General features: G+C 43.0%; 2 protein-coding genes across 2 annotated transcripts; both read left to right on the top strand.

The window, feature by feature from the left end:
- The first annotated feature begins 386 nt into the window (after positions 1-386).
- On the top strand, positions 387-4,750 carry LOC136772070 (uncharacterized). Its single transcript, XM_066724762.1, has 3 exons — positions 387-456; positions 1,087-1,410; positions 3,889-4,750. The coding sequence occupies exons 1-3, from the start codon at positions 387-389 to the stop codon at positions 4,233-4,235; spliced, it is 741 nt and encodes a 246-aa protein (XP_066580859.1). The 3' UTR covers positions 4,236-4,750.
- Positions 4,751-7,033: 2,283 nt separating this feature from the next.
- Positions 7,034-27,003, top strand: LOC136772069 (uncharacterized). The gene is made up of 15 exons (XM_066724761.1): positions 7,034-8,573; positions 10,763-11,047; positions 11,583-11,882; positions 12,286-12,618; positions 13,300-13,572; positions 13,748-13,867; positions 14,079-14,104; positions 14,422-14,554; positions 18,776-19,081; positions 19,502-19,813; positions 21,097-21,417; positions 22,478-22,768; positions 24,085-24,207; positions 24,890-24,957; positions 25,958-27,003. The coding sequence occupies exons 1-15, from the start codon at positions 8,471-8,473 to the stop codon at positions 26,099-26,101; spliced, it is 3,138 nt and encodes a 1,045-aa protein (XP_066580858.1). The 5' UTR covers positions 7,034-8,470; the 3' UTR covers positions 26,102-27,003.

Raw genomic sequence — 27,003 nt, 5'->3', positions numbered from 1 at the left:
CACACACATCCTTATCAGAGAGCTGTCTATTGAGAAACGTCTGGCCTCTGAGAGGTGTGACAGGCTCTGGACTGCAGTGAACACATGACCTGAGGGCAAGACCGCGACGTTTACTACATTTCTTGGAAACAGGAACTTGGTTCAGAGTGAAACACTGTGGCAGAAGAGCAGGATCAAAGGGGGAGTGTCTGCAGAGTGTTCAACCATTAGAGACATTTATCTGTATTCATCCTGCAGCTCTTATATTGTAAAGGAAGTTGTCACAGCTCTCTCAGTGTAAAACTTTAAACCACAAACACACGCACACGCACACACACACACACACACGCACACACACACGCATACTGCCACTGAGTGTCTGTGTTGGAGCGTCCTGCAGTGAAAGGATGGCTGTGGACAGTGAGAGAGGACTTCTACTGCTGCTGCTGCTGCTCAGCACTGCCACCTCCCTCACAGGTAAGGGCTGCTCTCACTGTCTCTCATTGGGGTTTACTGGGATCAATGTGGTTGAAACAGTTAAGTTTAAGCTATTAATATAGTTTAGTGAAGTGATTATGGTACTGTGTCCGGCACCACAATGGGCTGGATGTGGTTTAGAGCGTTTGGTCAGAGAGGCCGCTGAGGGGTGTTAAGGAAGCAGGGCAACCATGTGAGTCCAGGGACAGGAATATCACAAAAGTTTCAGTTTAGTTTCCCTCTTCCTGTCCGTCCCTGTGCTTCAGAGAGAGCTGGGGGGCGGGGGGGGGTCAGTGACGCTCAGACACAGCTCATCTCTAAAACAGGAGCTCAGATTGAGTCTCTGCTCTCACTCTGTGGTAAATTGTCAGCCGTGCCCACAGTGTGGGCTCTAGGGCTGCAGGAGAGAGAGAGACAGAGAGGGGGCTGTTCTCCAGGGCTGCTGATGCCGAAAATTGCATTTTACATTTACTGTGTGTAACTCTTTGAGAACTTCAGTTCAGCAGATCGGTGGCTCAGTTCAGTACTGAAGAGCTCAGGGGAACAAGACCCAGCAAACACTGCGGCCCCTGCAGGACCAGGGCTGCCCTCACTGGACACTCATGACTGATTACTGTGTCTCTCCTGCAGGTGTCGCTGTGTTCTCCACTGTGGGGGGCAGTGCTTCTCTGCGCTGTGAGACAGTGATCTATACAGACTGCTCTTCAACTGTGTGGAACTTTAACAGTGGATCTCAAACAACTGTTGAGCTGGTGGGTCTTGGGAAGGTGAAGAATGACAGTGCAGAGAGAGCTGGGAGACTGAGTCTGGGGTCTGACTGCTCTCTACACATAGACAGACTCCACACACAGGACACTGGACATTATTACTGTCAACAGTTCATCAAGGGACCAGGAGGGGATCAAAAACAAGGAGGGGATTACCGTGTGTATCTGGCCCTTCTCATCAGTAAGTGTGCCGGCGCTCATCAGTGTTGGGTGGATTCTGAGACAGGACTGAAGTCAGTGATTATGACAGGAGCCACTGGGAGCTGAGTGTGTTGATGAGAGCAGCACTGAACTGTGTCAGCAGCTACAGACATCTATAGGGAACAACTTACTCTTAGTCTAGAGATCTGTGAGACAGACCAGGAATGAGAAGAGATCACAGTTGGATATATATACACTCACCTAAAAGATTATTAGGAACACCTGTTCAATTTCTCATTAATGCAATTAGCTAATCAACCAATCACATGGCAGTTGCTTCAATGCATTTAGGGGTGTGGTCCTGGTCAAGACAATCTCCTGAACTCCAAACTGAATGTCTGAATGGGAAAGAAAGGTGATTTAAGCAATTTTGAGCGTGGCATGGTTGTTGGTGCCAGACGGGCCGGTCTGAGTATTTCACAATCTGCTCAGTTACTGGGATTTTCACGCACAACCATTTCTAGGGTTTACAAAGAATGGTGTGAAAAGGGAAAAACATCCAGCATGCGGCAGTCCTGTGGGCAAAAATGCCTTGTTGATGCTAGAGGTCAGAGGAGAATGGGCCGACTGATTCAAGCTGATAGAAGAGCAACTTTGACTGAAATAACCACTCGTTACAACCGAGGTATGCAGCAAAGCATTTGTGAAGCCACAACACGTACAACCTTGAGGCGGATGGGCTACAACAGCAGAAGACCCCACCGGGTACCACTCATCTCCACTACAAATAGGAAAAAGAGGCTACAATTTGCACAAGCTCACCAAAATTGGACAGTTGAAGACTGGAAAAATGTTGCCTGGTCTGATGAGTCTCGATTTCTGTTGAGACATTCAGATGGTAGAGTCCGAATTTGGCGTAAACAGAATGAGAACATGGATCCATCATGCCTTGTTACCACTGTGCAGGCTGGTGGTGGTGGTGTAATGGTGTGGGGGATGTTTTCTTGGCACACTTTAGGCCCCTTAGTGCCAATTGGGCATCGTTTAAATGCCACGGCCTACCTGAGCATTGTTTCTGACCACGTCCATCCCTTTATGACCACCATGTACCCATCCTCTGATGGCTACTTCCAGCAGGATAATGCACCATGTCACAAAGGTCGAATCATTTCAAATTGGTTTCTTGAACATGACAATGAGTTCACTGTACTAAACTGGCCCCCACAGTCACCAGATCTCAACCCAATAGAGCATCTTTGGGATGTGGTGGAACGGGAGCTTCGTGCCCTGGATGTGCAGCCCACAAATCTCCATCAACTGCAAGATGCTATCCTATCAATATGGGCCAACATTTCTAAAGAATGCTTTCAGCACCTTGTTGAATCAATGCCACGTAGAATTAAGGCAGTTCTGAAGGCGAAAGTGGGTCAAACACAGTATTAGTATGGTGTTCCTAATAATCCTTTAGGTGAGTGTATATGGTCTATAAATAAATATAATCTGTTACATATGTAGCCTGTGGAATGATGCAGCACACAGGACACACTCACTTCTTTGGGGTTTTTATTTTTTTAGATGTTGCAATGAAAGGATGTGCAACTGGCCTCTCAATTAGTATAACATGGCTGAACCATACAGCATACAAAATAATGAGAAATATGAAATATGATAATGCAAGATAATACACAATAACAAATAATACAAGATAATACAGCAGTGGGCTTACATACAGCTGGACAAAGACAAAATCTTTATTCCGGATGTTCCAGATCTTTCTTACATGGATCAATGCTTTACGGTTGACTGTTACAACTGCTCCTGTATGAGCTTAAATAGGAAAAGGCAATAACACAAACTACTGTCTCTTTAAAAAAAATAACATCAGTTTTTCAAAACATCAGAATAAATTCGAAATAATTTTGTTTGGACTAGCTACCTTTCTAACCATGAGGAGACATCAACACGTTGATTCCTCAATCCCAAAGCATCTGTCACGATAACATGTGATGTGTTCACAAACCTAGTAATTTAACTACATATTAACCTGTATTAATTAATTCATTAATATTTCAACAAGATGTAAGAACTAAATGAGAGATTTACCAAAGATTAGCACAGATGCACTGCAGCATCCACGATGCGTTTGTCTCCCGATTCAGCTCAATCCGGAAGAAAATTGAAAAAGGAAGTGCGTAACTACATTTCTGTGGAGCCCCTAGCGGCTGGCAGTAGACCAACCTCAGAGACGTTACCATTCAGATTCATTTGTACATTTCCTTCGCTTCAGTTCACAAATTAGTTTTAACTCTTACTTCCTTTTATACCTCTCTCAATAACAAACCAGTGTGTATGCAAGATTCTGTAGATAACTTTATAACTATAACACAATTTATCCAAAGAGAAATAATACAATAGCCAAATTCACAAACTGGCTACATATAAATTACATAAATATGGGTCTATGATGAAAATGTGATGATTTCCAGTGTTGACTGTGCTGTGGGTGTCTTCTCTGTTGTTCCAGTTGACGTCCCTCCAGAGACAGAGCTGAAGGCTGGCAGCACTGTGACTCTGCGCTGCCTCCTGCACACTGGACACGGCCCTGGAGTCTGCAGTCACCCCCCGTACACCAGTGCTGATGTGAGAGTGAGCTGGGTCTCTGAGACAGGCGCTGAGCTGCAGGGAGACACATACCAGATCTCCACTGAGCGCCCCTGTCTCTCCACACTGACTGTGAGGCTCCAGACCTCAGACCACAACACACAGTGGAGATGTGATCTGACAGAGGGGGGAGCAGTGAGGGTCTCTCAGAGACACACCATTAAACTCACAGGTACTAATCTCCTCTCTTCCACTCGGCCCTCCCTCTGAGCTGGACAGACAGAGGCTGTTCCTCAGCTGGCCTGTGTCCGCTGTGCTGCTGGCAGGGGCGTCAGTGCAGGACCTCCTGGTGTTTGACAGAGAACCTGGCAGAACAAAGCACAGCAATGGCAATGTGGCCGCCTGGCTGAGGACTGAGCTCTGATTGTGTTTCCTTCACAGGCATCCCTGAGCACAACACCACTCCTGCCACAACCGCCAAAATTGAAACCCCTAAACCAACCACAAATTCAGCCTCCCTTCCCCGTCCTCCCTCCACAAGTGAAAAGTGAAGTGAAGTGAAAAAGTTACAGTTTCAGGGGTGTCGGAGGCAGACGGGGGACATCTAGAGATTTTGGGAACAAAGTCTGTCCAGTCAGCGTTTTTAGCAACAGTGGAGACTTTTCAGCAGGAGACGTGCTCTCGGGACGAAAATTCATAGACACCGAAGTCTGTTCGTTTATCTTCAGTTTATTGAAAGTTTCACACAGCCTTATACAGTCTAATAAACAACTTCTGAAAGAAGTTACGGGGCAGTCCCGATACGTGTTTACACAACATAATAGTACTGATTCATTGGCTAATGTGTTTGGGAAAGAAAAAGTTTTGCAGTGTTCCCACAAGCAGGTGCACATGTCATGCCTCGTGGGAATGTTATTATCCGAGGATGTGCAACACGTAATATATTTGTGATTGGGGTGGCAGGGAAGGGAAAGATAATTTAGCACATAATGTACAAATAACATGTTTTGTATCTGCCACAACTGCAGGGATTACAAGCAATTCTGCGGGTTATTTCAGAAGTATGCAATAAGACATAGATAATAATAAGTAAAAATATGAAAGCTAAGAACGGGCAGCAAACAAAAACAAACCTTAAACTATAATTATATATACTTACAGATTCACAGGTAATCAGAAGCTGCAAGTCAACACAGTTTACATTAAAATATGAAACATAAAAAACCCTCACACAAACACTGCCAACAGCAAACCTAAAGTGGCTGAGAGGCAATCACAGTTACAGTTCCCATCTTATCCAGCGTGTAATTTTTCAGGTTAGTTTTCTGGGTTTAAATCTAATAGACCTATAACAGGCTAGTAACATTCCTAGACTCCTGTACAGCTCATTAGCTGAGAAGAGTTAATGAGTCCCCCAGTCTCTCTCTCTCACTGTATCTATTCCTCTAACCCCCCCGATCTGTCCTCAGGCTCACATATAGAAACCATTGTGTCCCTCTCCATCGTCCTCCCTGTGGCCCTGCTGATAGCTGCAGTGGCAGTCTATGTGGGGATCCGAAGATCCAGGAGACCAAGAGGTGAGAGACCAGACTGAGGTCACAACTTCTAGACCCTATAGTCCACACAGCACTGCTCCAGTCTGGGCCCTATAGTCCACACAGCACTGCTCCAGTCTGGGCCCTATAGTCCCCACAGCGCTGCTCCAGTCTGGGCCCTATAGTCCACACAGCGCTGCTCCAGTCTGGGCCCTATAGTCCACACAGCACTGCTGCAGTCTGGGCCCTATCCTATAGTCCATACAGCACTGCTCCAGTCTGGGCCCTATCCTATAGTCCACACAGCGCTGCTCCAGTCTGGGCCCTATCCTATAGTCCATACAGCACTGCTCCAGTCTGGGCCCTATCCTATAGTCCATACAGCACTGCTCCAGTCTGGGCCCTATCCTATAGTCCACATAGCACTGCTCCAGTCTGGGCCCTATAGTCCACACAGCACGGCTCCAGTCTGGGTCCTATATTCCACACAGCGCTGCTCCAGTCTGGGTCCTATAGTCCACACAGCGCTGCTCCAGTCTGGGTCCTATCCTATAGTCCGCACAGCGCCGCTCCAGTCTGGGCCCTATAGTCCACACAGCGCCGCTCCAGTCTGGCCACTATAGTCTCCACAGCACTGCTCCAGTCTGGGCCCTGTAGTCCACACAGCGCTGGCCCTACTGTGTAGTTATTGCTCTTCCCTGTGTTGTTATCCTCAGTCTGTGCTGAAGGGGGCAGTGTTGTTAATATATATTTTCAGCTCTTTAACCCTTTGAGCAGTAAGAACTTACTGGTAAGTTCTAATTGAGGTGGGCCTGTCGCTCCATGAGTCATGGCAGAGAATTTTAGAAGGTACTGCTCAAAAGGTTCAAGTTTCGAGGTTCTGATCCACTTCCTCCTCTCTTCCAGGGAACCAGGATGTGGCTGATCCCAGTGCAGTGAGTTCACACACTGTTGTCACATTGTCACATTACAGCTAGTACAAATACACAGTGTTTCACAGGAAAGCAGCACCTTAAACCCACAGACCAGCGTTCGTCCTGTCCAGCCCTGAGAAAAGACAGCAGGTTAATATACATCAGCACCTGCACTGAGACCCTGGGAAGGGTTCATGTTTCATTGGCTCAGTTCAGTAATAATTAGTGATAATAATTCAGCTCAATCAATTAAGTGCCCTGGGTGGGATGAAGACAGAAGAGGCTGGAGGTGGGGATTGCAGGACTGTGACACACAGTGTCTTCTGCTCAGGAGTCTAAACATACAGCAGTAGTGAAAACAGTTCACACTCTTTATTCAATCATCCATTTAAAGTCATACATATTCCTCATCAACCCACATGCCTGTCACCGAGAGCTCTTCACTGTTTGAGGTACACTGATTCAGCCCCAGAGAGACAGCTGTAAGGATTGCTGGTGATCATTAGATATGACACGGTGTGTGTGACCTTTGAACTCCACTGACTCCATTCATTGTGTATGAATACCTTTGAGTAGAAATGTATATATCTCTGTCTCCCCCATCAGGCTGCAGACACAGTGACCTACGCTGTGATTGACACCAGCAGAGCCAGAGAGAGAGACCCGGCCACTGCAGGAGGGACTGAGGCCCCTAACACAGAGTACGCCACAGTCAGGCTGCACTGACAGGGGCCACAGCAGGGCCACAGCTCCAGTCCTCGAGGGATAACAGGCTCCTGACTCTCTGTGCTATAGAGCTAAGGCACTGACTCTCTGTGCTATAGAGCTAAGGCACTGACTCTCTGTGCTATAGAGCTAAGGGACTGACTCTGTGTGCTATAGCGCTAAGGGACTGACTCTCTGTGCTACAGAGCTAAGGGACTGACTCTCTGTGCTATAGATCGCCCGACCCTTGCTTGTGACCACCACGTCTTTTGTGAACAGGAAACAGCAGATGAGAAGTCATGTCGGTCACTTCCTGCCACTCACTGATTCCTCTTAAAACCCAAACAGTAATACCTCATCCCTTCTGCGGATGCACACATACTGAATCAAACACCACTCCTCCACTCCCTCAGCTATCCATACTGAGTCATCCCTCACTGCAGCCAGAATCATCATGCTGTTACACAATACATCACGCAATAACAAAATAACATTTACGCAACAGATAAAAACACATAACATTACAAAAATACAGCTTCGTTGCACAACAGGAGTGGAAACAGCATCATTTACACAGCTACAGAGAAGTTACACAACCTGAAAACATTGTTCCTCAGCAGGCTGAAAACTAAACCAGAGGCCTGGCAATGGCTTTGACCTCAACTGAGCTGAATAATACCAATTCATCCCCTTCCTCAGATGAAGACACACGCTTGACAGTGTTGAGTCATCACCCAGGGAAACATTGCGGTTTTCTGCTTGTAATGTTATGGAAAATGTCCGGGAGGGGAGGTTACTAAAAAATATGTAACCCATTGCACTTGTTTCATAGAAGACACATCTGCTACAATGTGTGGTAAAATTGAGAAAAGGAAGAGAAAGAAGAACACAAAAATAGACACACCAAGAAAGAAAAAGACTAAAGCAGCAGCAAAAGGAGTGAATGAGACATGAACACAGGGAAATAAAGGAATGTATATATTTGAGAAGGAAATAATATGATATAGATTAATACATAAGGAAGGAACAAAAGAAATAAATTGAGAATCTGGTTTAGAGAAAGAGAATAATCTAAAACATACAATAAAAGTAGGGAGGAAAGACAGGATACAAAATGATTGATTAAATAAATAAAACACAGAAATCCAGCCTCCTAACCATGCCGTTGTTCAGAGTGTGCCGGGGGTGAGGGAGGTGGGGGGCCTGATTGACCAGTATTGGTCTGTCTTATTTTAGGCACATTGGCAGCTGACAGGAAGTGAGCAAAACCACTTGTCGGCAAAGGTCAGCTGATCCCTGTGCACACATTTCTACCCTGAGCAGAAGAAGCATGTAATGAAGGAGTGGAGGGATGGCCTGTCAATCTCTCCTGCTGTTTCTCTTTGTCCCTGTCTGGAGCACAGATTCCGGGTTGGGACAGGGATCAGAGTTGGTACTGGGAATTAAATCATCTGGTAAGGGAAAGGATCCACTGTGCTGAGTTCTGGGATACCACTTTACCTAGCACTTTACAGCAGTCGAGGCACATATATTATCACTGTAGATTTGTATACTAGATGAATTGTAACCCTGTGTAATAAACACACTATTAACACATATGTATTTGTAAAGTTGTTATATCTATACATGTAGTTATAACATACATCAATAGAAGCTGGCTATTATCATGTTATAAGTAGCATTTATATTTTCTAGTTTATAATTGTGCTAGGGCATAATGCTTATCTTACTGTATTTAGCAGTAATTGTATCTTTGAAAATATGTCTTGGGGCAACTTTAAATTCAGAATAATATTTATTTTCATATTAGTCACTAACCCTACCATTGTTTTTATTGAGTGCACAAATATAAAGTATTTACAACATGCAAACTATTAACAAATCTTGTAATAAGGGTCCTCTGTTTACTGCCTCTTATTAACACACATTTCACTCTTCTCTTACTTTTTGTCAGTAAGTGATTTGGTGTTTATAAAATTAAAAACATAAACAGTTTTTAGTTAGAGCACTTTGTTGACTTCTTGTTGCAATAGTGTAGCTATCTGTTATAATATATTATAAACTGTTTCTAAAGTGATGATTAATGTTGAAGTGATTAACAGCTGTATAATATTGTCTGAAATATTATGTATGTGACAAATCACTTGGGTCAAGGTCAGACAATCTCTGTGTCATACCTGTGTCCTGCTGTGGTAGGCAGTCACATGTTTTTATTTTCTCCTCATACCCTTTCCTTTGCTCTTGAGGTTTTCTGGTTTGCGCCAGAGGTCAGTTAGTTTTTCTCTGTGTTTGTTATTGTTTCAAAAGCCCAGGTCTCACTTTCTCTTCCACAAATGTCACCACAGTGTCCTGTTATGTGGGAGAAAGAGATTGGCCTTCAAATACTGAATCTGTCGTCTCCAGCCAGAATCATCATGCTGTTACACCACGCAATAACAAAATAACATTTACACAACAGATGAAGACACATAACATAAAAAAAATACAGCTTAGTTGCACAACAGGAGCAGAAACGGCATCATTTACACAGCTTCAGAGTAGTTACACAACCTGAAAACATTGTTCCTCAGAAGGCTGAAAACTAAACCAGAGGCCTGGCGATGGCTTTGCCCTCAACTGGTCACACACAGGACAATCTATTTCATTACGAGTCTCAATGGATTTTGTGATACAATCTTCATATTGAATGCACTACGAGAATGGCTGAGATTAATAGATTGGTTTCAGATCCCTTCTGTATGAAGAACATCTTCTGAACAATAATACAATTAAAAAGGAACACCCTACTTAAATTTTTCCACCTCCTGTCCTTTGGGTTTTGCTTGTAAAGGGATGTCTTCACGTATGATTTCCAGACAAACTCAATCAATATTGAATCTCTCAGCATCATCTCTGCAGGATTATTTTCTGAGGGAATGTAGCAAATTATATTAGTGACACATTAAATCTGCCCCAAATACATTATTATTTCACAACAGAAACCTATAGGGATGATGTGAGTTTCAGTTATGCATGATATGTGTGAAAAAGTCCTCTTCCGCACGGGTGCGTTGTTCCTCAAATCCAGTCCTCAAGGGCCATCATCCAGTCAGTTGTATATATATATATATATATATATATATATATATATATATATATATATATATCACTCTTTAAAGCAGCAGTTAGTGAGTAATTAATTAAGCCAATCTAGAATAGTCTTTTGTTAAGTTAAGGGAACACAGTCTCCTCAAGGACCTGAGGACATCTGAATTCAATGTTTCCATGCCTTTATAAATTGATCAATTAAGCGGTGACCTACAGAATGAGTTGGGTCTCTGTGGGACCAGATGCGTAATCAAATGCTTTAATTCAGCAATCAATCGAGATCGAGGCCCGAAGAAAAGTGGTTAAATGGGTGCAAGCTATTTGCATAATAAATGCAAGGTAATTAATTGGTTAATTAGTCAGTTCAACCGGCAAGGGTGTCTGTTAATAAATAATAAGCATAATATTCAGCCAATGAAATGCTCAGCTGTAAGACATGAGAATGAGAAACATGTTTGTTCTCTGAGAAAGGATGATTGCACAAGCTGGAAAATATTTTAAATAATGTATTATATGAAAAGTATATAATGTGTTTGTGTTTGTATCCGAACCCCAGGTGACACGCTGTACTCCTCTGTGGGAGGGAGTGCGATCCTGCCTTGTGTTGGGGTGACCCATCAACATTGCCCTTCAACTACGTGGATGTTGAGTAGGAAATTCAGACCAGACACTGAAGTGGTTAAGCTTGGGAAAGTCACAGATGTGGAGCGAGCTGGGAGACTGAGTGTGGGGTCTGACTGCTCTCTGCACATAGAGAGGCTCAAATCACCGGATGCTGGAGTCTACACCTGTTCCCACAGAAACACACCTGGAACATCTGTTACACTTCATCTCCTGAACAGTGTGTTATAGCAGAGCTGTTCCCTCTGTTCACCTGCCTCTATTTATGTATCTCTCCTTCCCTCGCTCTTCCTCTCTTTGTTTCACTTACTGACATCTCTGTGTTTGTCTCTCACTGCCATCAGTGTCAGCACTGCCCCCTGTCTGTGTTATTCTGTCTTTTTCTGTGTGGCATCAGGGTTCACTGCACTACAACTCTCTATATTATACAGTCTTTTAATTTGTCTTTCATGCAGGTTTCTGTGGTTTTTTTTTTAATTGGCACACACTAGAATAATGGTTCTTGCATTCCTGTTAAGACTTAGACACAATTTCTCTTTCTCCCACTCTGTCTCTCAGACTGAACCATGTCTCTATAGCCTGTCTGTCTGCCTCATTCTGTCACTTTATTTCTGAGTGTCTCTCTCTTTCTCTGTCTGTCCATCTGTCTGGGTAGATGTCCATATTTTTTGATGTTGTAAATTAATTAAAAGATACCACCTATCATAGAGAACAGGGTCACTGACTGGAACTGCTGTGCTCTTCTCTCTCCCCAGTTACGGTCAGTCTGCAAACGGACTTGAAATCGGGCACTGAGATTGAGCTTCATTGCTTTATATCCACATCCAGTGCTATTGAGCCATGCAACCCTCCACCCAAGGGCGTGAGAGTGGGCTGGGTTAACGGGAGAGGGGATGCCCTGCAGGGCAGCAGGTACACAGTTAGAAATGAGTCTGTGTGTCACTCTGTTCTGACACTGACTCTGCAGCCCTCAGACCACAACACCCAGTGGAGATGCGACCTGACGCAGGAGGGATCCCAGAGGGTCACGTCAACATTCACCACTGAACTCACAGGTACGACGGTCACAGGTTTACTTGCATAGTGGCAATTGCCCAGTATATCTGACTTTTTGGAGCTTCTAGGGGCAGATATTTGAATGGTGAAGTCCTGCCCCTTTCCCTCTGGTCTGTCACTCTGCTGTGGTATTAACTCTGAACTGTTGCCTGTTACTACAATGGGCCTGTTCTGCTGCTCTTTTCCTCCCACCTCTCCCTCTTTCTGTCTATTTCTTTTACTGTCTCTCAGTCTCTCATTCTCTTTTTGTGCATTTCTTACCTACTATCAGTGCTAAAACAAGCCTTTCCATTCTCTTCTCTCTCTGTCTCTCTCTTTGTCTCTCCTCTTTCTGTATCTCAGGGTTTAATTCAAACGTGCTGCAAACTTTGTTTCTCCCACACTCTGTCTCTCCCTTCATAGATGGGATACAGCAGGTGTACCGGGTGGTGGGCAGCTCTGTGACGTTGCCTTGCGCCATCAATGTCACTCAGACCCTGGGACAGGGAGAGAAGCTGGAGTGGTTCCTCAGGACATGGGACGACCCTATAGGACACACCCTATTCTCTCTGTCCTCTGATTGGAAAGTCTCTCCCATTAACCCCACTGTGGTACCTGGAGTAAAGATGGCAGCCAATTCCTCACTGGTTCTCCCTGCCCTCTCCGCACAGCATTCTGGGATTTACCTGTGCTCTCTGTACAGCGGCTCCTCTGTGAAGAAAGAGTTGTGGAGGCTGGCTCTCCACATTGTAGAGGGTGAGTGAAGCGGGTCGGCTGTGTGTGTTGTGAGAAAGTGCTTTTATTTGAAGTGTGTGGATGACATGAGAGTCTGAGTCCTTGTGTTCTCTGATTCTTTCTCTTTCTCTCTCTAAGAATAAAGTATATATTCTCAAAAAATGTATTCAATCTGATATTTTGTAACTGTTTGGATTAAAATTATTCATGCACTTGTGTGGTTGATACTTTACACTGTGGTTCATGTGTAAGAGAAGAGATAGTTCTAGTTCCCAGAAAAGGGTGATTGCCCAAGGGTATGTTTCACTCCACTTCACAAGCCATTTCCTGCCTCACACCCTTACGCCGCAGTTCGTTCTTCATGACACTTCACGACACAGCAAGTGGGATGTCACTAAAGTGAATAAGCCACTGAGGCAAGTGCTACTTCTTGGTGTTTTCTTGATTGATTGCTTCTTAAGAATTAAGAACAGAAATCACAGGGAGTCACAGCACTTCAGGAGGAAATTAAAGGACAGTGGGGGCCGAGAGCTTTAATTTGTGAGGTCCAGTGCGTGTTCGGTTGTTTCTCAGTCTGTCAGTTTGTCCCTGATTCCTAATGTTGTCCCTCTTGATCCGCGGTTTGTATTCAACCTTTAAATATGACAAGGTCTATCCCAGCGGATTTGTGCTGAAGTGTCTCCCTTTGTGCTTGTGTCTCAGTGAGCTCAGACCCGACTGGAGGGATACAGAAGGGCTCTGGCATCAACCTTACTTGCTCCCTCACCTGCGAGGACGTCTGTGATAAAAACACTGAATTGACCTGGAGGGACAGTGCAGGATGCAGCCTGCAGGGCGGTCCTGCTGAGCGAGTGAACAACACCCTCAGCTCCTGGCTGCTGGTCCCTGAGCTGCAGAGCTCTGAGAGGATCTGGTGCAGCGTGGTCAGAGAGGGGCTGGAGAGGGTGGAGCAGGACATCACTGTTGTGGTATCAGGTAAACGCACAGTGGGAGGTCACTCTATTAACATCACCGGAGAACAACCAGTAGAAGTGAAAGTTGTATATACTTTGGAGAAGGAACTAGTTCTGCAACCTGGCTTTTAGTAGGAGTGTGGTGTTACCGCCGTTGGTCTCTCTAATACTCTCTCTCTCTCTCGCTCTGTGTCCAGCAGGCGGACAGGCTGGACTAGCAGTGACTGCAGCAGTGTCCAGTGTGGCTATCATTATCTTGCTGGTCTGTGTTGTTGCCATCAGGACTTACATGAGGAAGAGCAGGAAAGGACGCTCAGGTGTGTGGAAAATCCTTCTGTAATGCCTGGGGTTGTTTTGGATGCTTTGGAAGAGGGACCTTTCTATCAGTTGATGACAAATGTTGCATTTGTTGTTGTTAAATAATGTTACACTGCAAACTGGCCTTTATAACAGGAAATCTCTTGATCTGTAAGAGCACAGAGAGATTGCATTGCAAACTGGCAACTTTCTCTTCTGTGCTTTTGTCAGGTGCAGGACAGCCTGCTGATGGGGTGGTGAGTAGATCCAGAAGGTGTTCAACTAAACCCACTGAACTAAGAGGGCAATCGCCAACCTGAATTATGTGTCTTGACCTGAACTGACTGGCCGAGGAAGTGAACTGAACAAAGCATTCAGAGACAGACTCCTTATTTGGAACACACATGCACACGTACACACACTCACACTCAGACACTCACACACACGCACACACACACACACATCTCACATCTGCGAGTCCCTCAGTGCAAGCAGCAGAGCCACAACATTGGAGAGAGGATTCATTTTTTTTTTTTTTATTCTCCGTGTTATTGCTTTTTCTTTGCTGTTCAAGGCTGACCTGTATGAAGACTGCGGAGACACCAGCTACGCCCAAGTGTTGTTCAACGGAGACAGACAGCAAGCAGAGAGGAGACGAGAGAGAGAGGACACTGCAGCGGTCTACTCCCTGCTCTCTGCTGTCAACTAGAGGAGCTGCAGTACCGACACCTGAACACTAGAGGGGTTTCCGTGGACATGATAGAAAGTGCAAGGGTCTTAAATTACACTCTGAGAATAAATTTGTTATTTCAATAAAGGACATACGGTGGCCCTGAAGTGCAACTGCTGAAAAAATAAAGCAGGGGCAGCGAGATTTGCAGTGGCTGCGAGATTTGGAAGTGCTGAAAAAATAAAACAGCTGCTGCAACATTTTCAGAAGCGATTACGGAAAGGGAGGCAAATTGTGAATATATTTGTCTGTCGCCATTGGACGTGGGCCGAGCAGCTTCTCAGAAGAGCCGACAGAGTCTGAGAAACGGAGCACGAAGTGTCATATTAATATTGCTGTGTCTTCTGCTCTCTGTCCACTGTGGTGTCATATTAATATTGCTGTGTCTTCTGCTCTCTGTCCACTGTGGTGACACATTAATATTGCTGTGTCTTCTGCTCTCTGTCCATTGTGGTGTCATATTAATATTGCTGTGTCTTCTGCTCTCTGTCCACTGTGGTGTCATATTAATATTGTGATTTTCTGCTCTCTGTCCACTGTGGTGTCACATTAATATTGCTGTGTCTTCTGCTCTCTGTCCACTGTGGTGTCACATTAATATTTCTGTGTCTTCTGCTCTCTGTCCACTGTGCTGACATATTAATATTGCTGTGTCTTCTGCTCTCTGTCCACTGTGGTGTCATATTAATACTGCTGTGTCTTCTGCTCTCTGTCCACTGTGGTGACATATTAATATTGCTGTGTCTTCTGCTCTCTGTCCACTGTGGTGTCATATTAATATTGCTGTGTCATCTGCTCTCTGTCCACTGTGGTGTCATATTAATATTGCTGTGTCTTCTGCTCTCTGTCCACTGTGCTGACATATTAATATTGCTGTGTCTTCTGCTCTCTGTCCACTGTGCTGACATATTAATACTGCTGTGTCTTAGCACACTTAGCACACTTAGGGGAATCTGTGTAAGGGAAACACACACACACACACACACACACACACACACACACACATACACACACACACACACACACACATACACACACACACACACACATACATATACACACACACACACACACACACACATATACACAAACACACATATACACACATACACACACACACATACATATACACACACACATACACACACACACACATATACACAAACACAAATATACACACACACATACACACACACATATACACACACACATACACACACACACACACACACATACACACACACATATACACACACACACACACACACAACTGTTGCCTCCCATACTCTCTCTAGCAGTAATCTGTTGACGAGATTTATTTTCCAATCCCAATACAACTGCCCTTTCTGACAGGAGGAGCTGTGGAAATGTCCTGTATAATGTTCTTGCATTTCCTTATTGATGATTACTACCACTACTACTATGAATAATAATAATAATATAAAATTAAATTGCTTTTGCTTGACTGCGTATTTTGTGTTGCTCTGTTGCTTTCTTTGCCAACAGATAATGCTGTTAACACTACAGCCTACAGTACCACAGGGAGGTATTGAGAGAGAATAATACAGGAGTAGGGAGAGAAAGAGAGAAAGAGGAAATGAGATAAGCATGCAAGCACATTCACTCATAACGAGAGAGAATATATTGAGAGAGAAAGAGACAAAAGGGATGTCTCTCAATTTGTACCATTTATTTGAGCTTAAGTTCTCTCATAGTTAAAATGTTCTCTTTGTGTTTCTTGTTGGATCCTGTGATACATTTCCTGTCTTATTCTGTTATGTGTGTAAGTAAGCATGATTTGATCTATTTAACTTTCTCTACTATCTCTCTTTAAACACACATGTATATATATATATGTATTCCCTTGCAAAAGTATTCAGTTTCTCTCAGTTTTCACATTCTGTTGCTATAAAGCTTGCTTCATGACACTTTGAAGTAGGAAGTAATGTGTTAGATACACGAACACCTCCACACATCCAAAGCAAAAACTGAAACATAAGAAAACAAAAAATAAAATAAAATGGAAGTGTCATGTTTGCATAATTATCCAAAACCAATTAATTCAGGTGCACAAAATGACCTTAACAAGCCTCAAAATTAATTGCATGGCCTCTGTATCTATAGACGTTTGTGAATATGTAGTGCTGAACAATACTGTTATATGTGAAAGATATAGATAGATAGATAGATAGATAGATAGATAGATAGATAGATAGATAGAAAGATAGATAGATAGATAGATAGTGAGAGAGAGAGGTTTCTTATTTCTGCTTTCCAACATTCCCTAAAACTCATCTCATGTGAGTGTGTGTCTTGTTTAATAAAACTATGTGGCAACACAGAAAAGACCCACAGGCAGCTCTAACACTTCCTCATTTTAAAAATAAATGTCTTTACAGAGTGGCCTTTCTTGTCTTCTTTCCTCTTCATCATTTCCTCTCTCTGGCTCACGCTGAGCAGCAGCAGTTCTGCTGGTTGCTGAAGGTGTGTCCCTGAAATGAGGTCTGCTATCTTTCCTCTCCTCATCTCTCTCTCCTGTCTCTCTGAATGGGCTCAGAGGTTGGGAGTGGAAGGTAAGGGAGCATCTATTTCCCTCCTCACTTTCACATCATCTTTGTTGGTACTGAACTATAGGCAGGAGACTGATTCTGTCACAGGATTTCAGTTTAAGTTTGTCTGCTTCGGAGGAGTTAGTCCTATAGGGTTCTGTCGTGATTATGGCTGATCTATGAACCTGCTGGCTATTGTTGAAGTTATAGGATGTACATCTACACAGTGATGACAGGGGAACAGAAACTGTCCACTAGTCCTTTAATATCAGAGACTAGCAAACACATAAACTACATCAATTGGGCTAATAAACTGATGAGTTATGATTTGAATAAACAATCCATTTGACAGTCATTAAAGCTGTCTGTCGCTTTCTTTCTCCCTCCATATATAAAATAGGAAATTATTAATTCATTGTTCATACATTGTTCATTACACACATATAAACTGTTATTTATTTGTTCCACAGTATAGTTGTACTGTGTTATTTGCTGTGCTTTGTGTCGTATTGAGACTAGTTATAGGAAATTAATGTAGAGAAGGGAGGATGTTGGTTAGAAAAAAGAAAGAGAAGGGAGAGAGAGAGAGAGAGAGAGAGAGAGAGAGAGAGAGAGAGAGAGAGAGAGAGAGAGAGATAAAGGGAAGGGGTAAGCTGAGGAAGTTAAAAGATAGAAAGTATGTTATGAGATAATTATATTTTTATTTTTTCACAGAGATCTATCCCTCTCTCAGAAATCCTCTCAGTTTAAAACTGCTAACTGATTAGCTGATCAGTACTCACCGCAATGAACGCTGCAGTGTGATGTCCCTCTGTCATGTCCGCAGTGCGGTTCTGTTCACAGTGTGTGTGAGTGTGTGTTGTGCTGCAGGGTTGGGAGAGGGACGTGTCGGTGACAGAGATGCTTGTGTGAATCGAGACACACAGAATAAAGCACGTGTGAGTCTATGTGTATAAGTTGTCAGAGTCAGATTTCTTAACATAACATAACATAACATAACTATTCTGCAAATCTCTGTACAGACACCATGGCCCCGATATTGCAGTGTTGGTAAATTTACTCACTCAGTAAGACCAGAAGTATGAATTTAATGTATTACATTTTGCAGTTTGTCAAATGATTTATGGACATTGTGTGAAAAGACGAGCGGTCAGTGTGTTATAGTAAGTCTGATAAATTACTGCCCTCCCTCACTTCAGAGAATCACACCCAATGTGTCTATTGTGATGGTACTGTGTGTGTGTGTATATTGGACTGTGTTACACTGTGTTAGGTCAATGTGAAATCCGTGTGTGATGTTGGACTGTGTTACACTGTGTTAATTCAGTGTGTACTGTGTGTTTGCGTGTGTGTGTGTGTGTTGGACTGTGTTGCACTGTGTTAGTTCAGTGCGTACTGTGTGTGTGTGTGTGTGTGTGTGTGTGTGTGTGTGTGCGTCTGTGTGTCTGTACTGTGTGTGTGTGTGTGTGTGTGTGTGTGTGTGTGTGTGCGTCTGTGTGTCTGTACTGTGTGTGTGTGTGTGTGTGTGTGTGTGTGCGTCTGTGTGTCTGTACTGTGTGTGTGTGTGTGTGTGTGTGTGTGTGTGCGTCTGTGTGTCTGTACTGTGTGTGTGTGTGTGTGTGATGTTCTCCTGTGCTTTCTCTCCCCAGCTGTATTCCTGTACTCCACTCTGGGTGCCTCAGTGACAGTGCCTTGTGACGGACTGAGAGAATATGACAACTCCTATATATCCTGGGTGTTTAAACACAGATCCGAGACAACTGTAGAACTGAGCCGTGGTGGGATGATCACAGACACAGATCCAGACAGAGCTGGCAGACTGAGACTGGGGTCTAACAGCTCTCTGCACATAGACAGACTCAGGACACGGGACACTGGACAGTACACCTGTCATCAGTATGTCAATGGAAAGCATTATACATCTGGATTACCTGTTACTCTCTTCCTGCTCTCCAGTAAGTGTGCAGCGACCTGATGGTTAACCATTAATTGAAAGGGTCGGTGTGTCAATTGTTATTGACACTGCAGTGTCCGAGCTGCATACATACTTCATACTTCATTCTTTATATACACACATATACAGGTTATTTTGTAGTATTTAAACACTTTATTTAATAATAATTGTCATTAAACTATACCGAGTTCAGCCCAGAGAAAACTCTCCAGATGATTAGGGACAGACACACATGGTGACACTCAGACCTTCTCTCAGTCTGACCTGCAGTCTGTACAGCCCTCTCAAGGCTGAGACCTGAAACAATAAGAGGAGTTAATTAGTCTTAATGGAACATGCTTATTAAACTAATAATTATTTTAAATGATGGATGTAACCCAGAGTATTTGCAGATGTATAACTATGTGTTTCTGTTCTCCAGTCTCTGTTAGTTCCAGTTCATCTGCGTGTCTGAGGGCCGGAGACAGACTCACTCTGAAGTGTGGGCTGGACTGTGGGGGGGGCGCTGGAAGCTGCTCTGAGACCCCACAGGGATTGACTCTGTCCTGGAGGGACGAGAGCGGAGTCCCACCGAAGGACGAGAGAGACAGATACAGTATCACAGAGCTCAGGGGAGTCCACAGTCAACTCTCGGTGACACTGCGACAGTCAGACCACAACAAGAGCTGGACTTGTGTCCTGACAGAGCGAGGCGAGATGAAGACCTCTGAGTCCTACACCACTACACTCTCAGGTACAGACTCTGTGATTTATTTATTTCATCCTGCTCTTTCTTCACTCTCTTCTTATTGTTTCCTCTTTCCTTTTCTGGCATTTATTTAACTTAGCATGTGTTTATTTATTAGCATGGTTTTTGATTGTTTTTATTGTTCATATTCCTCTCCTTCGTCATTTTGTCTGGTGTTGTGATAAAGCGGCTTTGCCTCTCATCCCTTAAGCAGGAAATGGCCATGTTTTTATTGTTACTGTTTTTATTTGTCATTTGTTTGACTGTTCAATCTGATGAAACTGTTGTTAGGATATACATCACTATGATAGCGGTATGATATTTACCTAATCAATACGTATCTGGTTTGGTTACGTGGGGAGGTTTTCCTGCCCTGAAACCACATGAGGGTCACGTCTTAAACTGCATTTTGCTTCTTGCAGCGTTTAATGTGGTAGGCATTTGTTTTGTTTGCTTTTGATTTTCTTTACAGGTATGTGAATTTTCTTCTGTCCGCTAATTTTCCTCTTGGTTATTCCATGTGTGTGTTGGGGGGCATCGAGTTGATGTGTTTTATATAATCAAATCGTACCCAACTCTCATTAATGGGAATAATGACGCTGGTTGTACGTATTTCGTTTGTAATTATACACTTTAAACAGGTGTATTTGATATAATGTGGGTTATTTATGTATTGCCTTGTTGTTAATAGCAACTGGGTTCTCCTTAACACAGATTGATTGGTTTGATCCAAAGCTATAAAGGAGAGGGAAAGAACATACAAGGATTTGAGCTCCCAAGCAAATTGAATATGTATTTCTTTGTGTATAGGAGACTTGATTGATATACATGGACTACAAATAAAATGTGTATTTGTTTTTTCATCAGCTTTCAGCCATGTTTTGTTTTGTTGTGAGCTGAACTTGCCATCTAATTACACCTGGGCTGCTCGTCCTGATTATTATAGGGGACAACTTCCTCACAGGTGTTAATTACTTTTATTTACTTCGGCTTCTTTTTTTTCAGTATTTTATAATTATTCTTCCTTATGATTTTTTTGCTGTATGTTTTAACTTCTACTTGTTATTTGTAATACGTTTTCTATTATTTTTGTATATAAATCTCCTTCTTTATCTTTGGCTAGTCAATTAAAATATGTTCAGAATCAGGAAAAAAAAATGAAAATGATTGCTGTGCAACTTTTATATTCAATTTGTGTTATGTTTCTGTTTAGTTTTAAAAATATCCTCTATTTTCACTCATAATTTGAACTATTTATTAATGTATTTCACCCTCTGCATGTGTTCCAGACGAGCTGTTCTCCACAGTGGGGCGGCTCCTGCTCCTGTCCTGTGTGGCTCCTGTCAGTCTGGGACCAGGAGAGACACTGCGGTGGACCTACAGACAATCTCGTACCAGCCAGGCCGTGGTGCTGTACAGCTTAAGATCCCTGACTGAAACGCCTCTGAAAGGGACAGTCCCACACAGTGGGAGAGCGGTGATGTCAGCCAACTCCTCACTGCTGATACACAATGTGCAGACGGGGGACGCTGGGCTGTACTGCTGTCAGAGAGACAAGGACTCTGGACCCAAAAAGACCCACAGGACGTTTGCTCTGAACACACTGTCAGGTAAGTGAAACCCAAAGAATATCCTTAAATATAACAGGTATTTTGTGTTTATATTTTTTTAAAGAAGTTTATGAAATATGTATCTCTTTGATCTGTGAAGACAATAATACTGTAGCAGAGAATTTACTATAGAATGTACACTGATCAGCCATAACATTATGAGCACTGACAGGTGAAGTGAATAACACTGATAATCTCGTTATCATGGCACCTGTCAGTGGGTGGGATATATTAGGCAGAAAGTGAACATTTTGTCCTCAGAGTTGATGTGTAAGAAGCAGGAAAAATGGGCAGCGTAAGGATCTGAGGGACTTTGACAAGGGCCACATTGTGATGGCTAGACGACTGGGTCAGAGCATCTCCAAAACTGAAGCTATTGTGGAGTGTTCCTGGTCTGCAGTGGTCAGTATCTATCAAAAGTGGTCCAAGGAAGGAAAAACACTGAACCGGCGACAGGGTCATGGGCAGCCAAGGCTCATTGATGCACGTGGGGAGCGAAGGCTGGCCCGTGTGGTCCGATCCAACAGACGAGCTACTGTAGCTCAAATTGCTGAAAAAGTGAATGCTGGTTCTGATAGAAAGGTGTCAGAACACACAGTGCATCGCAGTTTGTTGCGTCTGGGGCTGCGTAGCCGCAGACCAGTCAGGGTGCCCATGCTGACCCCTGTCCACTGCCGAAAGAGCCTACAATGGGCACGTGAGCATCAGAACTGGACCACGGAGCAATGGGAGAAGGTGGCCTGGTCTGATGAATCACGAGTTCAAGGTGTTGACTCCAAATTCCCCAGATCTCAATCCAATCGAGCATCTGTGGGATGTGCTGGACAAACAAGTCCGATCCATGGAGGCCCCACCTCGCAACTTACAGGACTTAAAGGATCTGCTGTAAACGTCTTGGTGCCAGATACCACAGCACACCTTCAGAGGTCTAGTGGAGTCCATGCCTCGACGGGTTAGGGTTGTTTTGGTGGCAAAAGGGGGACATACATAATATTAGGCAGGTGGTCATAATGTTATGGCTGATCGGTGTATATAATGAGCCACATTAATGCAGATGTAGTTGTGTTTCCAGTGAGTTCAAACCTGAGTGAAGAGGCACAGAAGGGCTCTGCTGTCACCCTGACCTGCTCCCTCACCTGTGGGTTCGACTGTGAGGAAAACACTGAACTGATCTGGAGGGACAGTACAGGGAACAGCCTGCAGGGCGGCACCAGTGAGCGCAACAAGAGCACCATCAGCTCCCAGCTGGTCCTTCAGCCCCAGAGCTCTGAGAGGATCCGGTGCAGTGTGGAGAGACAGGGGCTGGAGAGAGTGAGCCAGGACTGGACCATAAAGATAGAGGCTGGACCAGGTGAGGAACTGGACCTGTAGTCAGTGACAGAGGAGCTTCAGGTCAGGATACAAGACAGGACATTATTTGCCATTTCCCTGTCTGCAATGACTGTAATGGATTGGGTTTCGATTGCAGTGAGATCACATAATGTCATTATGGATTTGTAATCTTCATCTTACTTGTATGGTGTTATTTGCTGTTATTATTACATGAAATTCACTGATTCTATTCTGTTAATGTTGAACTTTCTCAGAGACGTAAGATTATGGCAGGAAAACTGCATCAATTAATTATTTGCAAAACATAATCAGGCATATATTAACAGAGTATTAGCACCCCCATGAGGGCACTACTTTTTGTGGTGTAGGTTTACTTAACTTCCAGTTGGAGATTTAATGTTTTGTTGTGTGTTTGATGATCAGCAATAAAACATCATTTCAGCAATCTGTGTCTTTTTAGTAAATAATAATCATATGGATACAGCAGTGCATTCAACACATACCTCAAGGTGTGTTGTTTTTGTTTATAAACGCTTTATAAGTCAGTCATTCTTATTTCAAAGCTCAGTTGTTACATACACTACCTAAACAAAATAAAATATTGACAATAATTACAAATTCTGGAACCAGACAGTCTACTGATGAAAACAAGAATATCCACGTTTTTGTAGAAGGAACACACATCCGTAGTGAGCTCAAAATGTCGAATGGAAATCTCTGTTTGCAGTGTACTAATACACAACGATTTTACATAATTGGATCTGAACTGCGATTTGACAGAACATCAAATAATATACACTGGATTAATCGTTAGGTTGTTCTGAACAAAACAAGCTTATTTGCAAAGAAATCCTATCGAAACTGAATGATCTGTGATAGTCTGAATGAGACCACCCCCCCCACCAGAGAAACTGCGTGTTTACCCCGACTAGGCTCTGAATGATGGCAGGCGACACGGAAATTGTAAATCAGATGTTTTTGAGAATGAAATGTGCTGGTAGCGAAGAGAATAAGCTTTCAAAGGATGTGCGCATTGTAGGAATACAGTGTAACTTATATTTACAGGAGCTGTGCGTAAAACTGCCAAATAATACTTAAGAGGCTGTAGGAACACACTATATAACTATGAAATGGACATTATTGTTCAGTTTTTGGTAACCTAAACTTGTTTTGTTAACCTCTGGCAGTTTACTGCTTACCTTTGTACTATTTCAGGTTATTCACTGGACTTGAAATGCTTACATTTCAATAAAAAATGGAAAAATGGGGGTGTTCTAAAACTTTTGACCAGTAGTGTATTTATTAAACTAACTAAAGTGTTGTCTGTTTGTGAAGGGGGCAAGTTTCCGATGGTGGAGGTGGTATCTGCAGCTGCTGCCTTCTGTGTGCTTCTGCTCCTCGTCTTCATCATCTTTCTGGTGATGAAGATGAAGAAAACGAAGAAGGAGGGAAAAAAGGGTCGGTCTATCTCTTTTGTCTGAAAAGTGTGAAAAGAGGAATCTCTAGCCTATTATAGCAGTGAATCACAAGAAGGCAAATCTGTCCAACACACTGACATATGTTGATAAAGCATTGCTTGCAGAATTAGTAAAGCTGTTTCATCTGCTGTGGTCAAAATTGCGGATGGTGGGACAATGGATTTTGGCCCATGGACAAAGGGAGTCATGGAGCCCAAGTATAGATGCAATTCAAGATTGAAGGTTTTAAAACAGTTATACTATTATACTTACTTATAACCTGGGATTGATGAACAGATCATTAACCTCTTAGAGCTAGATCTACGCAGGCTAGATCAGCTGTCTGTGGGAGTGAGTGCTCTGTGATTTTGTCTATATGTGTTTCCCATTTCAGAAAGTACAGTTTTCCCCACAGGTTTATAAACACCCTGTCCTTACGGACGGGAAATACAAGCAATACAGGGCTGTATTGAGTTCACATAAATTTCATTGTGTGCTTTTCCAGGACATTTATTTTTAATGATAACATATTTCTACAATGTATAATGACTGATTCATGGCTGTAGCACTAGAATATGTATGTATCATATGTATTAAATGTTCTCTTTAGGTCTTTTGTTGAGAGCCTTTCCTAATTCTGCTTCAGATATGTATAGATTTGTCTTGCGCTTTGTCATTTATAGATAGAGTCCCTTCTGATCAAGCCGAGGAGAGGCCTGAGTCAGTTTATCACAGCCCTGAAGAAATCATGGTAAAGCAGCACAGTGGTTTCTGTCTGATTGTGTCTGATTATAACTGGAGGCTTCTCTGAAACCTCCTCTCTCTATCAATGCAGTTACAAAGTTCAGCCACTCGGTTTGTCTGTAGGAACCCCGCTCTCTCTCTGTCTACTGTCCTATTGTGTGAATGGTACTCAGGGATTCTCTCATCTCATATGTCAATATGTGCATTTCTGTCTGTCTCTGTAATTATAATACATTGAGCATACGTTCCTGCTTAGGCTCTATGCACAGCTATAGTGTGGAAAGGGTTAGTGTTGCGCAGCCGAGTGGCACTGTCCCGCAGACAGTCACAAAAAACAGGGAAGGACTCAGGGTTCAAGCTATTTCCTATGGCAGTGTTGTGTGCAGAGCAATAATAACAGAGCCATGATCCTTAGTTTACTTGATGAGGATTAAAAATGTTTTCACAAAAAAAATACATATGCAGCAGAGTAATTCAAAACAGGGGAAACAGTCACGAACCTCAGAACACAAAGTGTTGTGATTGATATTATAAACAAAACTAAATAGAGTGTATAGTGTAAAAACCCATAAGTGCAAAAGTGAAGAGTATAGAGGTATTTCGACAACCCACCCGTAAAAAAAAAAGAGGTAATCCAATTTGATATCCTTAACCAAGGCTGCCCTCCCTTTATCTAGCTGCCACCTTAACTTTATACCCCCCTTAACCTCCGACCTCTGACCACAAAAATGTATACATGTACAAAACAAAACAAATAATTAAAAAGAAAACCAACTACATTATTAAAATTGCACATCCATAACCAGAAGGGTTATTAGAAGGGTTTCATTCTTAACACCTCTCCCAGACGGTCTAAACTGTCACAGGGAGTTACTATACAGCAATGCAGCTTTTTAAAATGAAAGAGAATGTAAACATTCAGTCAGTCAGTGTGTCTGTATTGAATATTCCCTCTCTCTCTCTCTCTCTCTCTCTCTCTCTCTCTCTCTCTCTCTCTCTCTCTCCAGAGCTGTGCTGCCCCTCCCCACACAGATGATGTCAACTATACCAGTGTAATGTTCAAGTCCAAGAAAAGGGGACCTGAGAGAGAACAGACCTTCCTCCCCAATAGTGACGATGTCATTTACTCTGCTGTCACAACCACCCAGTAGATTGGGGGAGTGCAATGAAATGAGCCAGCCAGCAGGGGTCACTGTGCTCCAGCTGCTACAGAGACACACTCCCGCTAGAGACCATCAGGGAGGATGCAATGACAGAAATACAAAGATGCACTGAAAGACACAGAGAGTGAGAGAGACGTGCACTTTTTTTACAGGCACACACACACATATACATGTACAGCTCTGGAAAAAATTGAGAGACCACTTAACATTGATTTCTGAACTTGGAGTGGTCTCTTAATTATTCCAGAGCTACATTTATAGACAGAGGGAGAAACAGAGAGAGAGGAATTGCTTTTATACTTTCTTTTTTAATGCTGCATATTTAAAATTATCTTATATTATTATAAACAGGCTGGCCAGTTACAAAACTTCTGAAATATATTGTTTTAGTCTGTGCACTTTAAAAACAAAGTCTATTTTTCCTCAGGTCATAATGAATATCCTATTTTGAGACTTGTTTTTCTAGGCATTAACAGCCATTGCTGAAGAAATGTAAATCAGATCTTGTACCCCAATACTGCTGTTTAAAAGCCTATATCTACAGTGCTGACCAGCAATGCAAAGCTGTGTTCTTCAGATCAGATCTTTTGGGGACAGAGGGCTTCTCATACCGATTCCACCTTCAGCTGATAATTAGTTAATTTAAATAATTATTCACAGAACTAAACCAATGGAAGGGAAACTCTCTGTTAGGTCCTCAATGTGGGTAATTACATTGTCTTAATTAGATAAACCTGCTGGACTGGAGCCCTCTGTGACTGGATTAGAATCACTACTGTGATGAAAACACTTCTTGGCTTCTAGAATCTGAATTTGAATTGATGGAAAAACCTGTCTTCAGTCTGTTTTCTATGTTTCTATTTTCTTTAATAAATCTGTATTATATTGCA

The sequence above is a fragment of the Amia ocellicauda genome, chromosome 15, assembly GCF_036373705.1.
Source record: "Amia ocellicauda isolate fAmiCal2 chromosome 15, fAmiCal2.hap1, whole genome shotgun sequence".
Classification (NCBI taxonomy): Eukaryota; Metazoa; Chordata; class Actinopteri; order Amiiformes; family Amiidae; genus Amia; species Amia ocellicauda.
This window is presented reverse-complemented; position numbering and strand designations above follow the sequence as displayed.